Consider the following 22,449-nt stretch of genomic DNA (forward strand, 5'->3'; position numbering starts at 1 on the left):
TCTCTTTTAAAGATCAGTATAAACTAAGCAAGAGTAAATGCTCCCCTTTTGGGTCAGATTTTAGCTTTCACTTGCAAGGTCTCAATTCCAGTGCTGTTAGACCTCGGAGATGCATTTCCTAATTTGTAAATAGGATAGCCCTCGAGATCGCTGTAGAGAAAGCGAAATTACGACATTTCAAAATCTACTTTCGAGCTCATCAGGGCGTTTCTCTCCATCAAAATTAATCTTTGTGCGACCCAGATGGGACTCGAACCCACAATCCCCAGCTCCGGAGGCTGATGCCTTATCCATTAGGCCACTGGGTCACCACAGTATCCGGGTTCTCACACCGTCCCCTTACGCAATGCCATCATCGCGCACCGCCCTCGCGCTCTGCGGCCTCCCTTCCGGCGGTGTGTGATTTGGGAGCCGCCCCCAGTGCCTGCAGCACGCGCCTGCGCACTCCTGCGCCCTCGACCCGTCCCGCCGCCAGAGCCTCCGCGCGCATGCGCAGGGTCTGCCCCACCCTATTGCCCTTGTACTGCGTGGCCCGCACGCGGGTGGCTTTGGGTGTCTCTTGGGGAGCTGTTTCCTCTTGGGTTTTCGGAAGGGTCTCAGTCCTGGCAGCATACTAGGCGCACTTGGTGGGCGGGGGAACTCTAAACAAAATTCCAATGCCTGGCCTCTCCCCGTTCTAATTCTATTTACCAGGGCGGTCCCGGGCCTCTGCATTTTGCAGAGTTCCTGTGACCTTCCTCTGGCGTGAGGTCCTACCGCATCCCCCCAACCTTCCCGTCCCTAACAGCTCCCTCCTTCCCTTTTTTTCCCTGCATTTATTCAAAGTACGTTAATTGGATAACATTATGTGCTGGGAGCTGTTGGGAGTTTGCAGGGTGAACAGGCTTTTCTTCAAATCTGCCCTTCTCCCCCACTCACCTACAAACATTTTTCTCCCCATCTCTTCTTTCCCTCCGAATTGAAGGGAAAATAAATATAACGAGGTCCCTAAATACAAAATAATACGAATTTTGTTTTGTTTTTATCCTAAAGCTAGGTCTTTGATAAAGATTTAGAGATTTTTTGGTTCCATGCATAGTATCTGTATGCTTGTTGCATATAAAGGTGCTGCATTTGTTACTCTTTTTAAAAATACACGATTTCGTTTTCTTCTTAGACACATAATACCTGTTCATTTAAAAATTGTATAAAATGGGGGTAAGCCAAACAAAAATTGAAATTGATTATAATTTTACCATTCAGAGTTAACCACTATTAACATTTTGGTGTGCATCTTTCAAATCTTACGAGTCAGTGTGTTATGTGTCAGTTTTATTACCTGTGGATCCTGAGTCATCCAGGAAATGCTTTTCACAAAAACTAGGACATTATTAGTGAATAATAAATAATCATATAGCAACAATGGTGCAGAAGCAATGGTGGGTAAAACTGACACAGCGAATCAAGGCAGTGACACTAAGCAATAATCGTTATTCTTCACCTTTGTGCAGTGGAGGGAGGGGAGGGAATTTGGGCCAGCTTCACTTAAGAACATCCTTGATGACACTATAAGAATTATTAATTTAAATCTCGACCCTTGAGTACACATCTTTTTAATATTTTGTGTGACAAAATGGGAATTATGCATAAATCACTTTTACCACAGAATTCAATGGTTGTCTCTTGAGGAAAACATGTGTTCAGTGTTTGAGTTGCAGGCTAAACTGGCTGCTTTTTCAGTGGAACATAGTTCTTGAAAGAATGACTGACAGGTAAACTATAATTATTCAGACTTGGGCACACTTGGGTTTGCTTCTCTGGAGCAGCTTCACTCTCAGGCTCACATCTTCAGAGCACGCAGTCCACTGGAAGAGAGGGGATATCTCACAAAAGTCTCAGTAAATATTTTACTGCATTGTGTTACATCTTTATCACCAAATTCCTGTGTCTGGGAGATGGAATGTACTGATTGGCTTAGGCCAGACAGACCCTCTCCTGAATCTCCAACCAAACTACAATAGGAAGAGTTGGGGGTGTATGCTTTCCCAGGACAAGGTGTATCTTTCAAAGGCAACTTTCACTTTTGACATTTTACTTCTGTTTCAGGTTATTTTCAGGTGCAAGCACAGAATAGTGGTCAGAGAGCACGGATCCTGGAATGAGATGGCCTGGGTTTGAATCCTGTCTGCCATTTACTCCTGTGCGAACCTGTACAAGTTACTTAACCACCTACTCTTCTGTGAAATGGAACAAATAATAATACTAGCTCACAGAGTTGTGAAGATTAAATGTATTCATAAAGGTAAAACACTTAGAACAATTCTGGGCACATAGTACCCAATACTTGCAAGCAAAAGAAAACCCAATTTGGGGCTTCCCTGGTGGCGCAGTGTTAAGAATCCAACCGCTAAGAATCCACGTGCCAACGCAGGGGACATGGGTTCGAACCCTCCTCCGGGAAGATCCCACATGCTGCAGAACAACTAAGCCCGTGCGCCACAACTACTAAGCCCGCGCGCCTACAGCCCGTGCTCTGCAACAAGAGAAGCCTGCGCACCGCAACAAAGAGTAGCCCCCCTAGCCGCAACTAGAGAAAGCCCACGCACAGCAACAAAGACCCAACGCAGCCAAAAAATAAATTAAAAAAAAAAAAGAAAACCCAATTTAACGAGCTTAAACAACAAAGGAAATGTATTGGATGATGTAATTTCAAAGTCATATAAGCAGCTTTCTGAGGTAAGGCAGGCTGTTGATCCTGGTTTCTCTACAACTGTCTAATTCAGATTTCTAGGACTCACATCTCTCCGTTCAGAAGAACAGAGCCTGCTTTCCAACCTCTAATCATTAAACAAAAGGCACAGGCTTCCCAACTGGATGAATTTAGGTCACATGACTTCCCCAGAACCATTCACAGTAGCCAAGAGAATGCCTTGTAGTGACTGGTTTGGAGGTGAAATCCCTCCACATTTTTGCATTTAGGGAGATAGGATTGTGCTGATTGGCTAGGTGGGAGTAGAATCAACCTCCTATGACTCTCATAGCTGCTACACAATGAGTGAGGCTGGCAAAAGTGCCTGCGAGAAGGGATGAAGATAATTGTTTGAATTTATCTATAGTAAAAAATAAGCCAATACAGCTTTTCTTAAAAATACCCTTTTCAGAATACAGAAAAGTTGCAAAAAGACAACAAATTGGCCCATAATCCCGAGGTTCTGATAACCATCATTGATGCTTTTTTAAAAAGTACAAGAAAATACAAACATTTTATTCAGAAATGTATAAAATATAGCATAGATCATTACTATAACAATTGACAAAATTTGAACACAGACTATAAATAAGTAATCGCATCAAAGTTCAGTTGTCTTGAATTTGATGATTGTGGTGTGGTTATATAATAGAATTCTTACAAGATATGAGCCGAAATATTTAGGGGTAAAGGGACATGATTTCTCAGACTTGCTCTCAAATGGTTCAAAAAGTAATATGTAAAAGCCGTGTGTATATATATTTACATAGAGAAAGAAATAGTAAATGTGGCAGATGTTAACATTTGGCAAATATGGATAAAGATTTGCAGCTCTACTGTATTTGAAATTATTAAAAATAAGACTGGAGAAACAGGCATAATAAACCTTTTGTTACCATATTTATGCCTTCTATGCAGTCTTTTGCATGACGCAAGTTAAACAACAACAACATCAACACCACCTAAAAAATGCAGCACATATCTGCCTTACCCCTCCCCTCCTTGATGGCCAGAAACCCCGGCCAAGTTCCTTCTGAGTCCTATCAGGGGAAAAATGCATAGCAATATATTTCTATATCAAGATTTTGAAAGAGAATTATTTTGGGAATCATTTGTGGTACTTGTTTAAGGCAAACATCCAGGGAAACTACCATCCACCCTACAGGCATAAACCCACTGCTAAAAGCCAACGCTCCAGCCATGGCTGACTAGGAACTGACCCTTCGCGCTGCATGCCGGGATCTGGAGTCTTTCTCCTCCGAACTGCAAGGCGCTCTGGGATAGCCCGGCCTCTCCCTTTTCTCGCGATGCGATCCTCTCTTCTTCGGGGCCCTCTGACCCCCGCCCCAACGTGTTTTTCAAATCCACCAATGGGCGCATAGCGTAAGCTCGAACCAGCCAATCGGAATGCGGGGCCACCGGGAAATTTAAATCGCGCCGGCCGGCTGCTCGAGCCACACCGTCCTCTGGCTGACCGTGGTGGACGTCTTGAGCGCAGTCGATCCGCAGCCTGTGCGCCCCGCACCGCCTCCTGTGGAAGCTTGAGCCGGCTGTGTAGGTACGAACTGAGGCCGCAGCCCGGCCCGAGCGGCAACGGCTGGCCCGCAAGGCCGCGCTCGGATTGCAGGCGGCGGGAGGGGAGGCCCGGGGTAGGTGCCGGGCCTGCCTTTGGCCTCTCTGGTTAACGAGGCCTCGGGGGGCGTAGTTCGTTGGCGAGACGGGCGTTGCACGATGCTTGGCTGTAGGGCTCGAGGCCCTCCGAACAGCCGCGATCGTCTTTGAGAGAGAATCAGAGTGAGGCCCGAGGAGGAAAGCCTCGGTAGGGGGCCCAGCGCCTCTGGCTCCTCCTCCTCCCGTTCCCGCTGCTGCTTCCCCGAAATGGGGTCGGTGGTGGGGGCGTGGGGCAGGGGAAGGGACTGGAGATGGAGGTGGCAGTTGCAAGTTCTGTCTCTTAACACGTAGGCCCAGGTTTGGCTGTGTCACAATTTCGTAAAAGAACAGAATGGAATTAAAGGTAGCCACTTGTAAGGAGGACTTTTACTTTTGTGCTCTCTTGGAGAATGCTCTTAAGTAGCTGAGTTTGAGTGAAGCACAGCTGATATCAGCCTAATTTAGTGGATTCGCTCAGAATTTCTGGAAATGAAAATGTATGCGAGATGCTGAAGATGCAGAACTGCGTCGCAGGTGTTCAGGGTGGGTGGGCAGGAAATTTTATGAAAGACTCCACAATGTAATGATGAATCCGATTAAAAAAAAATTTTCAGACGTGGAGAATGTACCTGTTTTGGCCTTTTAAAGACCGTAGAGGCTCCAGAGGATCGGAATTTATGGCCCCTAGGACATAGATTTTAACTGTAACCTCATTTCCCCTACTTTGTCTTCAATTAACTATTTATAGATCCAATATAGAGTTTAGAGGCACACTGTCCGGTGTGGTAGTCCCCAAACGCATGTGGCTAGTCTGAATTGAGTTATGCTGTAAGCTTAAAGTCCCTTCAAGATCTCGAAGAAAAAAGAATGTAAAATATCTCAGTAATTTTTTGATGTAATGTGTTGAAATGAGAAAATATATGTTGGGTTAAATAAAATATATTATTGAAGTTAATTTCATTTTGTTCCTTTGTGCTTTTTTAAAAATGTGGCTACTAGGAAACTTAAATTTATGCAGCCTGCATTATATTTCTGGTGGACAGTACTGCTCCAGGAAGTATCAGCCCTTCAGAGGGGGAGGGGCCGAAGATCATTTGGCCAAAGCTGTTTAATAGTGTTAAAAAAGGAAGTTCTTCCTCTAATATAGAAATGTAGACTCAATATGTGTTTGATAATTCCATTAATGCTCATCTTATTGCACATCAAAATGATAAAAGGGAAATCTTTTTCTCTCCCTCATCTTACAGCTTTCTCCCTTTGTCTCATAACCATGTCCACCAATGAGAATGCTAATTCACCAGCTGCCCGCCTTAACAGATTCAAGAACAAGGGGAAAGACAGTACAGTGAGTACCTTCTGTTGCTTTCCTATGATTTTTTTTAAACGGGAATATATTTGGAAAGGGAGTCAAAATTTTGAGCGAATTTGAAAAAGTGCCCTCAACAAAAACTGATTGTAATAGGTGAGATAATATGTTGTCTTTTCTCAAGGAAATGAGGCGGCGCCGAATAGAAGTTAATGTGGAGCTCAGGAAAGCTAAGAAGGATGACCAGATGCTGAAAAGGAGAAATGTCAGCTCTTTTCCAGATGATGCTGCTTCTCCACTGCAGGAAAACCGCAACAACCAGGTAAGGATATTTTAGCTTATGAATTATGGTAAACCCAGAAAAATCAATATGGGGCTTTTCTTAGAAATTGAAATAACATGCCTAGCTTTGTGGTTTTAACTATCAAATGTGAAGATCTGTTTTTGTGTGCTCCCCGGCAGTAATTCTGATGGGTTGTCTTTTTCTTGCCCACCCTCCGAAATCTACTGAAGCTGATTCTAAGGTTGTCTTTAGCTCTGATCTCCCTTCAAGTTTCCCTGCATTTCCAGTTGCCGGCTCATACCTTGACCTGGCCATTTAACTGTTAATTGAAAGTTAATCATGTCCAGAACCATCTTATTTCTACCTCTTTCTTTCTCTTTCTCTTTCCCTTCCTTCCTTCCTTTCTTCTCTATTTTTTGTACTTGTCACCAGCTTTATTCAGGTCTTTTTCCTCAGTACTGAAATACTTTCAGTAGTCTCCTAATTTTATCTTTCCCTTCATTCTGTGCCGCATACTACTTACCTAAAAATTGTCCTAAAATACTGCTTTAAACATCTTAGAAACTTTATGGTTTTAAATCCTTATTTTTTGAAGGTTTTTTGTAAATTAGACCCATCTTAGATTTTCAAATTTATGTATTTCATCTTTCAAAGATATTGGGCACTTTCCTACTTTTTTTCATGTTATGCTTTACTTTAGCGCTCCGTATTTTATCAGTTTTTTTTTTAAATTGAATTCCACCTATGCGCTATTTCTCGAGTTTTATACTCAAATCCCATCTTCTCCTTATAGCACTCTTTGGTTAGCCTAACAGGAAAAATGCTCCCTTCTCAGAATTCCTGTAGCACCCCATTCTGCACCAAAAAAGGAGAGTAAATTCTGTATAACACTATATACGTATAACACCATATATATATATGGTGTTATACATATAGCCATTTATTATATGGTTGTTGGCTTGTCACATTTTCCTTGTTAAGTTGTAAGCCTATAGGGAGAAAGGGACACTGTCTTTTTGAGCTAACTGTAGCATTGGTTCTCAAAGCAATGCTACAATTAAATCAAACCTATGATCACAACCTATACATTTATATTTGCAACACTACTGTGGAAATGAATAGATAACAAACTTAGATATGAAAAATCCCAGCATATCTAAATACAAGTGATTTAGACTAAGGTAGGAATAACCTTCACAGTGCTCTAATTCTTTTTTTTAAAGTTGTTCACAGCTACTTTATCTAGTGACTAAATGCTGGGATACTCCATTACTTGAGACTTTGTTTAATCATGACACCAAGTTTGAGAATTGTTCTACATATTAAAAATGAATATTTCATTGACAGGCAAATTTTAATGTAGGGCTAAACTCTTAGTAACTGATTATAAACTTAGGAATGTCTTCATGTTGGGATTTTATTGCTTGTGTTTAATCCTTTTTTTAAAATAAATTTATTTATTTTTGGCTGCGTTGGGTCTTCGTTGCTACACACGGGCTTTTCTGTGGTTGCAGCAAACAGGCTACCCTTCATTAGTGGTGCTCGGACTTTTCACTGCAATGGCTTCTCTTGTTGTGGAGCACGGGCTCTAGGCGCGTGGGCTTCAGTAGTTGTGGCACACAGGCTCAGTAGTTGTGGCTCACGGGCTCTAGAGCACAGGCTCAGTAGTTGTGGTGCACAGGCTTAGTTGCTTCGCGGCATGTGGGATCTTCCCGGACCAGGGCTTGAACCCATGTCCCCTGCATTGGCAGGTGGATTCTTAACTGCTACGCCACCAGGGAAGTCCTGTATTTAATCTTAAAAATGATAATTTGCAAAATTAATTCCATTTTCTTGTAGGGCACTGTAAATTGGTCTGTTGATGACATTGTCAAAGGCATAAATAGCAACAATTTGGAAAGCCAGCTCCAAGCTACTCAAGCTGCTAGGTAAGCCTTGTCTGCTATAGCATGGGTAACCTAAGAAATCAGCCTTTTTACATTTTTTGGTGGGAAAGTGATGAGCAGGTGGTGAGGGTAAAGTAAAGGTTAAGCCAGGCCTAGGCCTATTTTCATTAGAATCTTCCCTTAGGAGGATGTAAAATTTTCTGTAATTGCCTAAATTCCATCTACCTCTAGTGATAATCACTGTTAACCTTTTGGTGTACTTTTTAACAAAATTACAAAGTTTTTGTCGGAGTGGCATTTCAAGTCTGTCAGGGAAAGGAGGAATTATTCAGGAAGTGGGATTAGCTATCTCTAATAGCTAATGGGAAGGAGGTGCTATCCCATTTATTTAGAATGGTCCATCCATTTAGGAAATAAATATATGTAGACTCTTATCTCCCACCCTACACAAATATTTGTGATATCCATAATAGAAAGGATTAATAATTTCTGTAGCTTGACAGTGTGGGGAAAAGCAAATCCAGTTGACAAATGATCATGGAAAAGATGTTTAGCTTCCCTAGTGGTCAGAGAAATGCAAATTAAATTAACAATTTAATTTAAGAGTGCAATGCTATCAGATTGTCAAAGTTTTTAAAAAGTGATAAGATCTAAAGTAGATTTCTGCAGAGATGCAGAGAGAAGGTTCTACATTATTGGTAATATCTCAGTTTTGGAAAAAAAATAGTTTACGACACAACTTATGGTCGCGCCATGCAGCCAGTCTGCTCAGCTCCTCTTAAATTCCAGGATGTCTCAGCATTTAGTGCTTTACTGTAAAAGGTTGTTTAAAGTTCTAAACTCTTGAGTTGCATTTTAAATTGTTTTTTTATATGAACGTGTTTTGATAATCACCTTCAATTTTTGTTTCTCTTTTTGCTTACCCGTAGGAAGCTGCTTTCCAGGGAAAAACAGCCCCCTATAGACAGCATAATCCGGGCTGGTTTGATTCCAAAATTTGTGTCCTTCTTGGGCAGAACTGATTGTAGTCCCATTCAGTTTGAATCTGCTTGGGCCCTCACTAACATTGCTTCCGGGACATCAGAACAGACAAAGGCTGTGGTAGATGGAGGTGCTATCCCAGCATTCATTTCTCTGTTGGCATCTCCCCACACTCACATCAGTGAACAAGCTGTATGGGCTCTAGGAAACATTGCAGGTACTTGGATTTAAGATTCTTTTGACTGAGTGTCTTCAGTCATACTGAGGTTAGTAGAAGTGCCTTGTCATAAGTAATAGTGACGTCTGTGTTGGGTTTTGAACTTACTTGCTTCCAGTACATATAAGGGGTGGAAGTGGCATCTAATTTAAGGAATTTCTGAGAGTGTTTTCTTTGCTTCAAGACACTGGTGCACTCAGTCACTGAAATTGATGGTGCTAGACAAGTAGTTATGGTTAACTTTTGCCTTTTTTTTTTAAAGGTGATGGCTCGGTTTTCCGAGACTTGGTTATCAAGTATGGTGCAGTTGACCCGCTGTTGGCACTTTTGGCGGTTCCTGATTTGTCATCTTTAGCGGTAAGTTACTTAACATACATCAAGTTATTCATTGATTCTAATTTTCCCACCTTCTCAAAAAACAGAGCACTTCATTGCATTTTTCTTTTCCCCTAGTGTGGTTACTTACGTAATCTTACCTGGACACTTTCAAATCTTTGTCGCAACAAGAATCCTGCACCCCCCTTAGATGCTGTTGAGCAAATTCTTCCTACTTTAGTTCGTCTCCTGCATCACGATGATCCAGAAGTTTTAGCTGATACCTGCTGGGCTATTTCCTACCTTACCGATGGTCCAAATGAACGGATTGAAATGGTTGTGAAAACTGGGGTTGTACCCCAACTTGTGAAGCTTTTAGGAGCTACTGAATTGCCAATTGTGGTAAGTTAACTTTCAGGTGAGAATATAAACTCTAAGGAGCATAATCAGTTGGTACTAATATTGACATATTGTCTATTTTAGGCCATATAATGAGCCTCTTACTTGTCAAAACTTTTAGGGTATAGAGATTTTGAGCAGTGCTGGAAAAGATAAAAGATAACCGCCAGCATCAACATTTTTTTCCTTTTCAGACTCCCGCGCTAAGAGCCATAGGGAATATTGTCACTGGGACAGATGAACAGACTCAGGTTGTAATAGATGCAGGAGCACTTGCCATCTTTCCCAGCCTGCTTACAAACTCCAAAACTAATATTCAGAAGGAAGCTACATGGACAATGTCAAACATCACGGCTGGCCGCCAGGACCAGATACAGCAAGTTGTAAATCATGGATTAGTTCCATTCCTTGTTGGCGTTCTCTCTAAGGTAATGAAGTCTTAGGACTTAATAAGGGATTGTAAGTGTTTATGGACAGGCACTTGGTAGATTCTTAATGTACTAATGTTAAGTTCTACTTAACTGCCTTTGCTAAATAATAGTCATTTCTTTTACTTAAGCTTGGATAGAACCAGTTGGTAGTTTTAGTCACCGTTTTTCTAAAACAGTACTTTTGGAATCTTATTTTTATGACCATTCTGAAATAAACCTGTTTCCTTATGTTAATTAGGCCGACTTTAAGACACAAAAGGAAGCTGTATGGGCTGTGACCAACTACACAAGTGGCGGAACAGTTGAGCAGATTGTATACCTTGTTCATTGTGGCATAATAGAACCGTTGATGAACCTCCTAACTGCGAAAGACACTAAAATTATTCTGGTTATTCTGGATGCCATCTCAAATATCTTTCAGGTAAGTCTTAAGAAGGTGGCATGTGTTTGAATTTGGACTTGATAATTGGTTTGCTATGAAGGTGACAGGAGTGGGGGCAGCTGAGCTTACTCAGGGGGCCACAGAATCAGAGAGACATTTATGGGGGCCACACTCTTGATAAAAGGTGTGACAACGGATTGTAAGAGAGATAAAGGAGATGACAGGTGAATGATGTCACCTGAATTGAGGTCAGGTACATATGTGGACACTATTCATACCTATTTATTTTGTCAAGAGTTTGTAATTCCCCAGTTTCATACTGAATTTTGGTGAAATTAAATTTGAATGACCTAGTTAATTATATTTTTCTTTGGTTCCGTTCCTAATTGATCCAAGCATGCTAGCACAGGGCACTTGTCATAGTGTTTGGTGGTAGGTAGGTCTTACTCAACAACTTTAAACTTCAGATTATGGAAATTTGTACATATCAAAGTTGAGTTTAGAATAATGATCCCTAGTGTATCCATCACCTAGCATAAATAATTGTCAACATTTGGCCTCTTTTTCTACTCACCTTACCTAAAATTTTATTTTTTTTTAATTAATTTATTTTTGGCTGCATTGGGTCTTTGTTGCTGCATGCGGGCTTTCTCTAGTTGCGGCGAGTGGGGGCTACTCTTCGTTGCGGTGCGCGGGCTTCTCATTGCGGTGGCTTCTCTTGTTGTGGGGCACGGGCTCTAGGCACATGGGCTTCAGTAGTTGTGGCATGTGGGCTCAGTAGTTGTTGCTCACAGGCTCTAGAGCATAGGCTCAGTAGTTGTGGTGCACGGGCTTAGTTGCTCCGCAGCCATGTGGGATCTTCCCGGAACAGAGATAGAACCCGTGTCCCCTGCATTGGCAGGCGGATTCTTAACTGCTGCGCCACCAAGGAAGCCCTAAAATTTTATTTTATTCCCTTGCTTACAGGGAAGCAAGTAAGTAATTTCATTTTTTAAAATTTATGTTTCTTCTAAAAGTTGAGAACTTTAAAACATATTTAGCCACAATATCATTCTTACACCTAATAGGTTCTTGATATCATCAAATAATCTAGTCCAGGGAATTTGTTTTTACATACCGTAGGCCCTCTTTACTCTTGGACAATGGTTCTCTTCCTTGACTACATACCTTTTGGGATTATTTGGGGTGCTTTTACACTAGTAGTTTCCAATTCCCATCACAGACCAATTGAACCTGGATATACCGTCATTTTTAAAGTTGCCGAGGTGATTTTGATGCACAGAAAAGATTGAGAACTATACTATGATCGTTGTGGCCGAAGGCTACAGAAGTAGTTGCTAAGAGCAAGTACAGGTCTGATTCCCTTGAATTTTTAAAAAATGTGAAATGTAGATAAAAATGGAGATAGTTTTATCTATTAGGATTATGGAAGGAACCGTTGTGTTTATTTCTGTCTGATATATATTGATAGTCAAACATAGACATTGTTTTCTTCATTAAAACAGAACATTCAAAGCTTAAGCTACTAAACTTGGAAATTTTTTTTTAGGCTGCTGAGAAACTAGGTGAAACTGAGAAACTTAGTATAATGATTGAAGAATGTGGAGGTTTGGACAAAATTGAAGCTCTACAAAACCATGAAAATGAGTCTGTGTACAAAGCTTCATTAAACTTGATTGAGAAGTATTTCTCTGTGGAGGTGAGTAACCTGGTAATGTTAATAAGCACTGGGAAAATACACACTTAGGATTAAGCCTGTAAGATTTTTTTTTCCTCATACTTTTTTAATGAGCCCTGATAAATACAGTAAAATATTAGTGTAAGTAGGAGATGACATACATATTTGCTCCTTTAATGTTTGGCTTGATAATACCATCTTTGTAACTTGAGATATTAAAAAGTCACCAATTTACTTTCGAATGAAAAGCCTCACGAATCTTAGAATACCTTTTTGTTGTTGTTGTTTAATTTATTTATTTGGTTGTGCTGGGTCTTAGTTGCAGCATGCTTGTGGGCTCCAGTTCCCTGACCAGGGATCGAACTTGGGCCCCCTGCATTGGGATCGCGGAGTCTTAACCACTGTGCTACCAGGGAAGTCCCATGAATCTTGGAATATCTTGAGACTAAATTTGTGTAGGAGTTGGAGAAGTAGGCCGACCCGACAGCCATCCTCTGGCCTAATCGGTTTTGCTCTTGCCTACTGAAAAGTGACAGGTTAAAAAAATCTCTATTTTTCTGTTAATTGTAGAAGCTTTCTTTAAAAATTTTTTTCTTTTAATATTATAATTTTTTATTGAAGTATTGTTGATTTACAGTGTTGTGTTAATTATTGCTGTACAGCAAAGTGATTCAGTTATACCTATATATATATTCTTTTTTGTATATATTCTTTTCCACTATGGTTTATCTTAGGATATTGACTATAGTTCTCTGTGCTGTACAGTAAGAACTTGTTTATCCATTCTATGTATAATAGCTTACATTTAACGCCAGCCTCTCACTCCATCCTTCCCCCATCCCCCTCCCTCTTGGCAACCGCCAGTCTGTTCTTGATGTCTGTGATTCTGTTTCACAGATAGGTTCCTTTGTGTTGTAGTTTAGATTCCACATGTAAGTAATATACAGTATTTGTCTTTCTGACTTATTTCACTTAGTATGATAATCTCTAGTTGTATCCATGTTGTAGTAGCATTTCTTAACCCATTCAGAACCTTCCCCTCTCAGGCAAGTTCAGTATCCCTCCCTCCACTATTTGAGATATTGAAGTGTGTTTCAGGATTAAAGGTGAAATACACAAATGAAGACTTTAAGAGTGAATACCCTATAGGCATTATGCTAAGTGAAATGAGTCAGACAGAGGAAGACAAATACCATAAGATCTCTCTTATATGTGGAACGTTAAAAAACACACACACAAGCTCATAGATATGGAGAACAGATTGGTGGTTGCCAGAGGTGGGAGAAATGTGTAAACTTTTTTTTGTTTTTGTTTTTAGCCTAAATAAATTGAGATAAAAGAAGAAAAAAGTAAATATAGACTTCTAGGCAGCTACCTCTTAGAAATGTGCCACATTTATGGGATTATATTGTTTGTTTTTAAATACTTCCAGGAAGAGGAAGATCAAAATGTTGTGCCAGAAACTACCTCTGAAGGGTTTACATTCCAAGTTCAGGATGGCACTGCTGGGACCTTCAACTTTTAGATTGTACATCTGAGGCATAAAGTTGTTTGTTGTGTACTATGTTTGGTAGAAGTTTGTCTTACTGTTTCTTTACTAAGAACTCTTTACACGTGGTTTGTTATTGTAGCACTTTTTACAAAGAAACTATACTTGAACAGTTCCAAACTGTACATACTGTATGAAGCTTCTCCTCTCAATGGGTTTCTTATTTCTTTGTGGAATTTCATATCTTTCAGTGTCCTGTAAATAAAGATTAAATTCCACCCTTTTCTTTACTTCACCATGCCGATGTGTTACTTTCTAATTTAGAGCTCTTAAAGGATGCAAATGAAGGGGAGCTGAATTGAACGGATGTGACTCTAACCAGGAGTATAGTTTTGGTTGCAGACATCATTTAATGTAAGGTTTGTTATGTCATCAAGGATACAAGATTGATAACTTCCTGCCCACTTCTGAATTCTGGCTTTGCTCCAGGCTTCTTCCCCTCTTGGTTGGTGAAAATGGCCATTGGCACTTCCAGTCTTCACATCCATTTCACACCAGTCAGAAAAATTTTTTTCACAAGTTTTCACCAAAGAACAAATAAAATTTCGCAGAAGCCCTGAGCCAATGTCTTCTCAAGGCTTACTGGCCAGGGAGATGGGATAAAAATCTTAAATTTAATCATAAATTTCTCCTGGAGCTACAAGTGGAATTCATTCCTCTGAAATTTCAAGGCTAAAGTGGTTTCAAGGCTGCACCTTGGCATCAACAACTGGGAAAGTTTAATTGGTAAGGGGTGGGGTTAAAATAGTGCACTTAAGTTTTTAATTTAATCCCCAGGTGCTCCATCTGTGCAGCCTGGGTTGTGAAAGCCACTACTTGAAAGAGTTGCTCTGCTGTTAGCAGAAAAGGAAGGGGTTGGGGGGTGGAGTGTTAGCTACAGTATCCCAGAAGTCTCAGGAAAACGAAATGCATCTTTAAAGTACAACTGTTAGTTTCTGCCTTTTTTTTAAAATTTATTTTTGGCTGCTTTTTTGACTGGTGGAAAAGTGATGAGCAAAGCCTTCACTGCCTTTTTCCACCACAGAAGATAAAAGCTGGGACTTCCCTGGTGGCACAGTTTAAGAATCTGCCTGCCAATGTAGGGAACATGGCTTCGATCCCTGGTTGGGGAAGATCCCACATGCTGCGGAGCAACTAAGCCCGTGCACCACAACTACTGAGCCTGTGCTCTAGAGCCCGCGAGCCACAACTACTGAAGCCCACGTGCCTAGAGTCCGTGTTCTGCAACAAGAGAAGCCACCGCAGTGAGAAGCCCATGCACCGCAACGAAGGGTAGCCCCTGCTCTGCAACTAGAGAAAGCCTGCGTGCAGCAATGAAGACCCAACGCAGCCAAAAATAATTATTTTATAAAAGCGGGGCGGGGGTGGGGTGGGTGGGAGGGGGAGGAGGAGACAAGTAACCAGACTGCGGCTCTGCAGCCTGTCCTCCCTTCCCTGCCTACCTCGTGCTCCACTCCCCTTTTTCCCTCCCCTTTCCCCAGCATAAGTCCCTTCTTGGTTGCTGCATCCAGAAGTCTTTCACTTGAGAAAATGTGGAAGTAAACCTGGACATCCTAGGCTTTTGCTTTAAGGTAGGTGGAGCTTTATGGCTTTAAAGGGACTAGTGTAATACACATTTTGATAAGAGTACAAGGCCTGGATTTGTTAGCGTAAAGGCATGACTCAGTGAAGTAATGGACGGGAGGCAGCTGGTTTCTAAAAATACATTTTCATATTTTAGATAAAATTCTTAACATACTAGTTTCTTTGGAGTTAAAATCCAGAGAGGCATTTGTATGTTCTTATTGAACTTAACTGGATAAAATCTTAGGTATTTTTTGAGGTTTTATATTCAGCTTAATTTTAAAAAGTGATAAAACACTGTACAGCCACCAACTTTTCCCTCTTTCATAAAATAATGTCTAAATTGCTTTTATTAATGCACTACATTTTTAAGCTAGCAGTTTTAAATCTCGTCTAAGATTTTAATTATCTTTGCCTATAACTGATTTTTTTTTTTTAAAGACTAGTCCTTTGTTTTATTAATTTATTTTTGTTGTGTTGGGTCTTCATTTCTGTGCGAGAGCTTTCTCTAGTTGTGGCGAGCGGGGGCCACTCTTCATCGCGGTGCGCGGGCCTCTCACTATCGCGGGCTCTCGTTGCGGAGCACAGGCTCCAGACGCGCAGGCTCAGTAGTTGTGGCTCATGGGCCTAGTTGTTCCGCGGCATGTGGGATCCTCCCAGACCAGGGCTCGAACCCGTGTCCCCTGCATTAGCAGGCAGATTCTCAACCACTGCGCCACCAAGGAAGCCCTGTTTGATTTTTGTATTAGTTGTAAGTAAGGGTGGGAAGGTAACACAAAATTTTAGTGAAATATAAAAGTAAAAACTGCAGACACTTATTTTGCTTGTTGCAAAAATCTTTAAAAAGTTAACGTTATTGGGACTTCCCTGGTGGTCCAGTGGTTAACACTGTGCTTCCAATGCAGGGGGCTGTGGGTTTGATCCCTGGTTGGGGAGTTAAGATCCCACATGACACGCAGCCAAAAAAAAAGTTAACATTATCATTAGAAGATTGAACGTCAGTGTTAAATATTTCCCAGAGTATTGATTCTTTTTTTTTTTTCTTGGCTGTGTTGGGTCTTTGCTGTGCGTGGGCTTTCTTTAGTTGTGGCGAGTGGGGGCTACTCTTCGTTGCGGTGCACGGGCTTCTCATCGCAGTGGCTTCTCTTGTGGAGCACAGGCTCTAGGTGTGCGGGCTTCAGTAATTGTGGCACGCAGGCTCAGTAGTTGTGGCTCACGGGCTGTAGAAAGCAGGCCCAGTAGTTGTGGCTCACGGGCTTCGTTGCTCCGCGGCATGTGGGATCTTCCCAGACCAGGGCTCGAACCCATGTGTCCTTCACTGGCAGGCGGATTCTTAACCACTGTGCCACCAGGGAAGTCCCTGATTCTTTAAATTGCTACATTGTATCTTGGCTTTAAATCGTATCAAGCAACCTAACTATTCTTAGAATTAAGGTAGGAAATAAACATTCTTTTTCTTACCGATGTTTGATTCTTTTTCCGTCCCTCTCTTCAACCTTTCTGTGGCTGCATCACTGAAAAGAAATTCTGGATAATTTCTTGTTATAGTAAATCCTCATTGTTGAATAGGATTTTTGCTTCAGCATTAGGCCTCTTAAATTACTCTTGTTTATTCATTTATTTATTTTTTTGAGCTTCCCAGAACCAAGAATTAAAACCGAAATTGTGGTCACCAAAGTGGCAGGTTCCTTTCCATTCTAAATAGCAGTGGAAGCAAAGTCTTCAGTTTTGTTTGTATGGGCAGTTGGAAACCTTGTGAGCTACAGGACCCCAAGTTCAGAAGGCCATTAAGGAAAGTGTAGCTGGCCACTCCTTCCCTCCCTCCACCCTTGCTGAAGCTTGCCAAGACCCAGCTGGCTGATTTTGCAAAGCCCTTGAAATATGTCATTAATGGTTCTTTCTTTTGAGGTTGGGCTGTTGACCTAATTTGTGATAAACAAAACCTGGCCAAATCATGCGGTGCTCCCCGCCCCCAAGGGAGTGTTCGTGAAAAGTGTTTTAGTAATGTCGCTGATTTAACTTTCCTAACCGCAGCTAATAAAGATGATAAAAAACACTCAAGCTATCAAGTAGGGCTTTTTGAGGGCAGAAGAGCAAATTAATTTTGAACACTTGTATGTTAAATGGCATGTTTTGGGCATAGTTTGAAAGCATAATTCTGGTGTCCACAAATGCCCAGTTCCTCCTAAATATTTGGGACAGTTTCATAACACTGTGTAGGTGTTGTAGTCACCAAACCCTCTTAAATTGATCAGTTTGTTCTTTCCTCCCACGCTTTTCACAATCAAAAATGTCTTTCCCTGTCCTAGTTTGGAGAGGTAGTGCTATGGAATGGACTAGTAATTAGGAGCCAGATCAGCCTGAGTTCAAAATCTGTCTCTACTATATTTTAGTGAGTAAGTGACCTTTGGGCTATTAAAGTAGCACAATCTCTGATGTAAAATATAAGTACAGGTACTAATTACTATATAGTATTAATATCCTAGCTAAGTATCGTAGTCATAGAACAGCTATTCCCAACCTTTTAACAGCAAAGTTTTCCTTCAGTTCTTCCACAGGCCTCTATTTTGGCACATTTTATCTCCTAGACTAAGTTTGTTATTACTCTCCCTTTTTTTCCCCCTCTTATCAGTCACAGATATACATCAACATGAGACATTACATGGCTTGTTTCTGTACTCAAAGGTAGGAGTCTACCCCAGCGTTGGATGTTCTGTCAGCCTTTAGTTTTGTTACAGGCTTGCCAGAGCTTTCCAAACTGGAACTGGCCCAAGGCTCACCAGCTTTTTCCGGGATGGCCTTTGCAGCTAAACCCTGCAAGAGCTCTGAGTTCTCTTCCTGTGCCCCGCCCCCATTCCCCTTTCTCTGAATTCTGTTGAGCAGTTTATTTGGGGCACCAGCCATGAGAACAGCCCCATCTGAGCCACCCAAGCCAGCTTGGTAATGGTTTGCTTAGAAACTTGTCACTATAGACAACAAATTGGCCTTTACTTAAGAGTGATATAAAGTTCCTTAAGTGAGCAAACATTTCACAGTGAGACAGCCAAACAGAGCTGTATTTTCTGCTCTGAAAAAGGTTGGATGTTTAGAAAACAGGTTCAGGTAGAGATATTGGAAGCTTAGCCACAAAAACAAGGGAACTTGAGGAAGGATTGGATGAATCAGAAACTTTGAACTCATTCAAAATGAATGAAAAGTTGAAGGATAATATAAATATCTAAGGACCAGAAGGCTGTTCTGATTGTAGCTACGAAAGACACATGATTTTTTTAGCAAAACTGTTGGACAACAGGAGAAATGTGGGAAAACACGTAGAAATGAGAAGACCTTTTCAAACTCTTTGGCTTGGACCAAACTTTTAGGTGACCAGTGAGTATCCCCCCACTACATTTTTGACCATCTTTTCAGCCAATGTCTGTCATTCCAAGGAAACATTAACTTAGTGAATATGAAACTTCTTTCTTTTCTTTCTTTTTGGTAACTTTGTAAAATAACTTGTCCTAGTTACAAAACTAATGCTAATTTTGGAAAATTTAAAAAATACAACACCACAAAGATTAAAATAGCCTAAAGTCCCACCATTGGATTGTATATTTTTTCATAGATAGGAATTCTTTTTTTCAAGTTATTTTAAACTTTATTAAAAAAGAAAACAAGGAAAAAAATATAACCACAAGGCATTTACTTAAACACATGAACAGTATTGGATTTTTTTAATTGAGGTACAGTTGATTTACAATATTAGTTTCAGGTGTATAACTAATTGTACAATAGTGATTCAAAATTTTTATAGATTATACTCCATTTATAGTTATTATAAAATATTGCCTATATTCCCTGTGCTCTACAATATATCCTTGTAACTTATTTGTTTTATACATAGTAGATTGTAGAGATAGAAATTTTTAATGCGAATAACCTGAGATCCAGGATACACCTTAAGGGGCCCATGAACCCCTGAAATCGTATGCAAAGTTTACTGTTAGATACATGAGTATGAGCTTTTCTGAGAAAGGGGCTCATAGGCTGATGAAAATTAGGTTCTTAAAGGTGTAGCCACCTTCAAAATAATAGAAACTTCAGGTGTAGATCTTTCCAATTTATTTTCTACACATTTGAGGCGTGCTTTATTTTCTTTAACGTCACCATCTGAGCCCGCTTCACGCAGTCCTTTAAGACCTCAGACCAAGAATTTAGCTGTAATTTGACTAAACAGCTCAGGTTGAACGGGAGTTTTAACTGCTGTCCCTAAAAGATGGCATTTGGTGGACATTCATTCCAAAAGCATGATGAAGCACACGAAGAATGTGGTGCCTTTGTCCCCGGCAAGAGAAGATGGCAGGGGTTTGTATTTCTTTCTTTGGCCTCAAGTTTGGCTTCCCTGGAGGCCCCAGAGGGCGGGCGGCAACAAAAATACTGTTTGGCTCCCCATCCTGCTGCCAGGTCTCCGAGAAGCAAATCACACACTTCCCAGGGTTGGATCCTGAGCACGGCTGCTGCAGGGGGAGTGGTTCCTAACTGTTCTTAAGGAAGCAGGGAACTTGCCTGGCCTTCACCATCATAATCAGATCTGTCATTCTCTTCAGAAATTGGCTTTCTTTCTAGGCCTTGTGCTTTGCTCTGGATGTAACGACTGCCATTTCCCCCTGGTGTTTCTGCTGTGGTAATCATGCTTGCCCTTCTCCTAGGAGGCTGGAGGAATTTGCTAGCCAAAGTCACAGCTGGCTCCCAGATGGCTCTCCGTCCCGTGACCTCACCAACATCCCAACATCGATTTGCTCGGGAGGCTTAAACTTGGCTTGGGGGGCAGGATGCCTGTGGACCCCCACCCTGAGAGATTTATGGGCTCAAGCCTTGGAGAGAGCAAATCTCTAGAGGTGGGATGGGACTAATCAGTTTCCTTTTGTTGCACATTCTAGAATTCTGCCTAAAACAGAAGAGGTTGACCTCATTCTTACCCCACCCTGGAGATTAAGTGGGGGTAACTAGATAACTAGCGAGCTATTACTGATGATGCTAAATTACCTGGCAAAGAAAGTTTCTGTCTCCACACACACGCACACACACACACACACACACACACACACACACACACGCTAAGAGAGTTCTCTTTCAGGGAACGTTCTTTCGGACACTGAGTATGACATCAAAATGATCTAACAAGATTGCTATCTCCAGTTCCCAGAATGAGAGTATCCATCCCATTCAGGTGGAAATGAGCAACAGAGCCCAAATAGTTTCTTGTTGCAAAGAAATTCTTCGGGGTCTATTTCCTGGAGATAATGTAGAGAATGCTAGCAGGTTTCTAACATACTTCAGCTGTTCAGGAAATACTTTAAATAATTTCCTGCTCTAGAGAATAGGAGGAGGGCCAGAAAGTTGGAAAGTATTACTCTCTTTCTTTATGGTCTCAAATGCACTTCCCAAGGACGCCTTCACTATTCACACACACGCTCCTATGAGCTCTTTTCTGGCTTACCCCAGCCTTTTTATGTGGGAATGTTCTTTTAAAGAGTGTGGCGAGAATCCCAGTAACTTGGACTTCCCATAGCATCCTGGCCTGAGCTTCCTAAGGAACTTGACAAATATGAACTAATTAAGCTTGGAAAGCCCCATGAGAGTCCTCCCAGCCGTTGCTGAAATGCGGCCAGCTCTGAGGTGGAGCTGAAGCTGTTTTTGCTCTGCACAGCAACAATTCAAACAGTGGAGAGGAAGGAAAGCCAACAGCCAAATGCAACTGGAGCTACAAGGAAGCAGCAAGTTAGGCAGTATGTAATTAATTGCCTCCTTGATTTGCTTTCTGTTGCATTCAGTGGGGTTCAAATACTGGTGTTGAAATTGGGTCATTTAGACTTTTGAGGTAGATTTCAGGTAATTGCAAAAAAATTTAACAAGTCTAAGGTGAATTTTTATCTAAAGCAGTGTTTCTCAATCAAAGGTGATTTTGCAACCCCCAAGGGGATGTTTGACAATCTGGAGACATTCGGGGTTGTTGCATCTTGGGGAAAGGGACGCTACCGGCATCTGAGTGGGTAGACGTCAGGAATCCTGAATGTACTATAATGCACAGAACAGACCCCCCCCCGCAATAAAGAATCTTGTCCAAATGTCAATAAAGATCTTGTCCAAAATGTCGATAGTGCTGAGGTTGAAAAACCCGGATCTGAAGGTTCAAAGTGACTCAGTGTTGGCTTGTGTCTTCCCTCTTAGCCATATATCTTACATTGGTGACCTTTCAGCCCATTCAGATCTAGGTCTAAGCTCCTGGAAGCACCCTGGGTTCCTGGGCTCAGCCCTGCGGGTGATGACAGTCTCCCAAACCATGGGGTGTTGAAGACACACCTCTCACCGCACCTAGGTGCCCTGGGAATCGGGTGCATTGTGCATCTTGTGAGCGATCTTTGTGGAAAAGGAACCACTTTTTGCACGGTTCCCAGTCAGGCCCCAGAGCTTTGAGGTCCTGTTTTTCCTGCAGTGAATGAGCTGCTCTGTTTCTCTGACAGGGCCTATTCAGCAAGCAGCTATTTCTTTTCTCCTTCCTCAAGGCCCAGCTGCCAGGAAGACCACAGGCTGTCACCGTTTGTCCCACCTTCAGCAAGAGGCAGCCACAGGGAAATTCAGCCAATAGACAGAGACCAGGAATTTTACTTCAATCTTTTTTGCAAACTTAAAAACTGGGAAATTCCCTGGTGGTCCAGTGGTTAGGACTCTGCGTTTTCACTGCCGAGGGTGCGGGTTTGATCCCTGGTCAGGGAACTAAGATCCCATCAGCTGCACAGCACAGCCAAAAAACCCCCAAAACCCCAAAGCAAACAAAAAAACCCTTAAAACCTGTCCTTCATGGAGAAAACCTGAGAAACCTTCACCTCCCCCAGGGAGCCCCCTGGACATCCCCATGTGGCCCCTCCCTTCTCTCTGCTGCCCCCTTTGGCCTCCTCCTCCTGCCGCCCTCACCAAGCTGTGTCTACCTTGTTCCTTGGGGGAAGGGTGTCCCCTCCATCCTGCTGCCCATGGGCAGCCTGAGGGCAGCGTCCAAGTCTTGGTGCCCCCTCGGTTCCCCCAGGGCCCAGCCCTGGGCACT

At 41.8% G+C, this 22,449-nt stretch overlaps 1 protein-coding gene and 1 non-coding gene across 2 annotated transcripts; one reads left to right on the forward strand and one right to left on the reverse strand.

Moving 5' to 3' along the window:
• Positions 1 to 235: 235 nt before the first annotated feature.
• Positions 236 to 308, reverse strand: TRNAR-CCG (transfer RNA arginine (anticodon CCG)). Its single transcript has one exon. It is a non-coding gene; the product is annotated as a tRNA-Arg (tRNA).
• A 3,876-nt stretch (positions 309 to 4,184) lies between these two features.
• KPNA2 (karyopherin subunit alpha 2) lies at positions 4,185 to 14,029 on the forward strand. The gene is made up of 11 exons (XM_065896684.1): positions 4,185 to 4,286; positions 5,626 to 5,723; positions 5,869 to 6,006; positions 7,807 to 7,895; positions 8,783 to 9,051; positions 9,314 to 9,408; positions 9,505 to 9,768; positions 9,960 to 10,193; positions 10,435 to 10,617; positions 12,128 to 12,277; positions 13,689 to 14,029. Exons 2-11 carry the CDS (start codon positions 5,649 to 5,651, stop codon positions 13,779 to 13,781), a joined length of 1,590 nt encoding a protein of 529 aa, XP_065752756.1. The 5' UTR covers positions 4,185 to 4,286; positions 5,626 to 5,648; the 3' UTR covers positions 13,782 to 14,029.
• The last annotated feature ends 8,420 nt before the right edge of the window (positions 14,030 to 22,449 follow it).

The sequence above is a fragment of the Phocoena phocoena genome, chromosome 19 (assembly GCF_963924675.1).
Source record: "Phocoena phocoena chromosome 19, mPhoPho1.1, whole genome shotgun sequence".
NCBI classification, from domain to species: domain Eukaryota; kingdom Metazoa; phylum Chordata; class Mammalia; order Artiodactyla; family Phocoenidae; genus Phocoena; species Phocoena phocoena.

Bases quoted from the DNA above. Each gene is read 5' to 3' on its own strand.
- KPNA2 (XM_065896684.1), top strand. From the start codon at position 5,649: ATGTCCACCAATGAGAATGCTAATTCACCAGCTGCCCGCCTTAACAGA. The intron at 9,409-9,504 runs GTAAGTTACTTA...CTTTTCCCCTAG, and splicing joins CTGATTTGTCATCTTTAGCG to TGTGGTTACTTACGTAATCT. The intron at 10,618-12,127 runs GTAAGTCTTAAG...ATTTTTTTTTAG, and splicing joins CCATCTCAAATATCTTTCAG to GCTGCTGAGAAACTAGGTGA.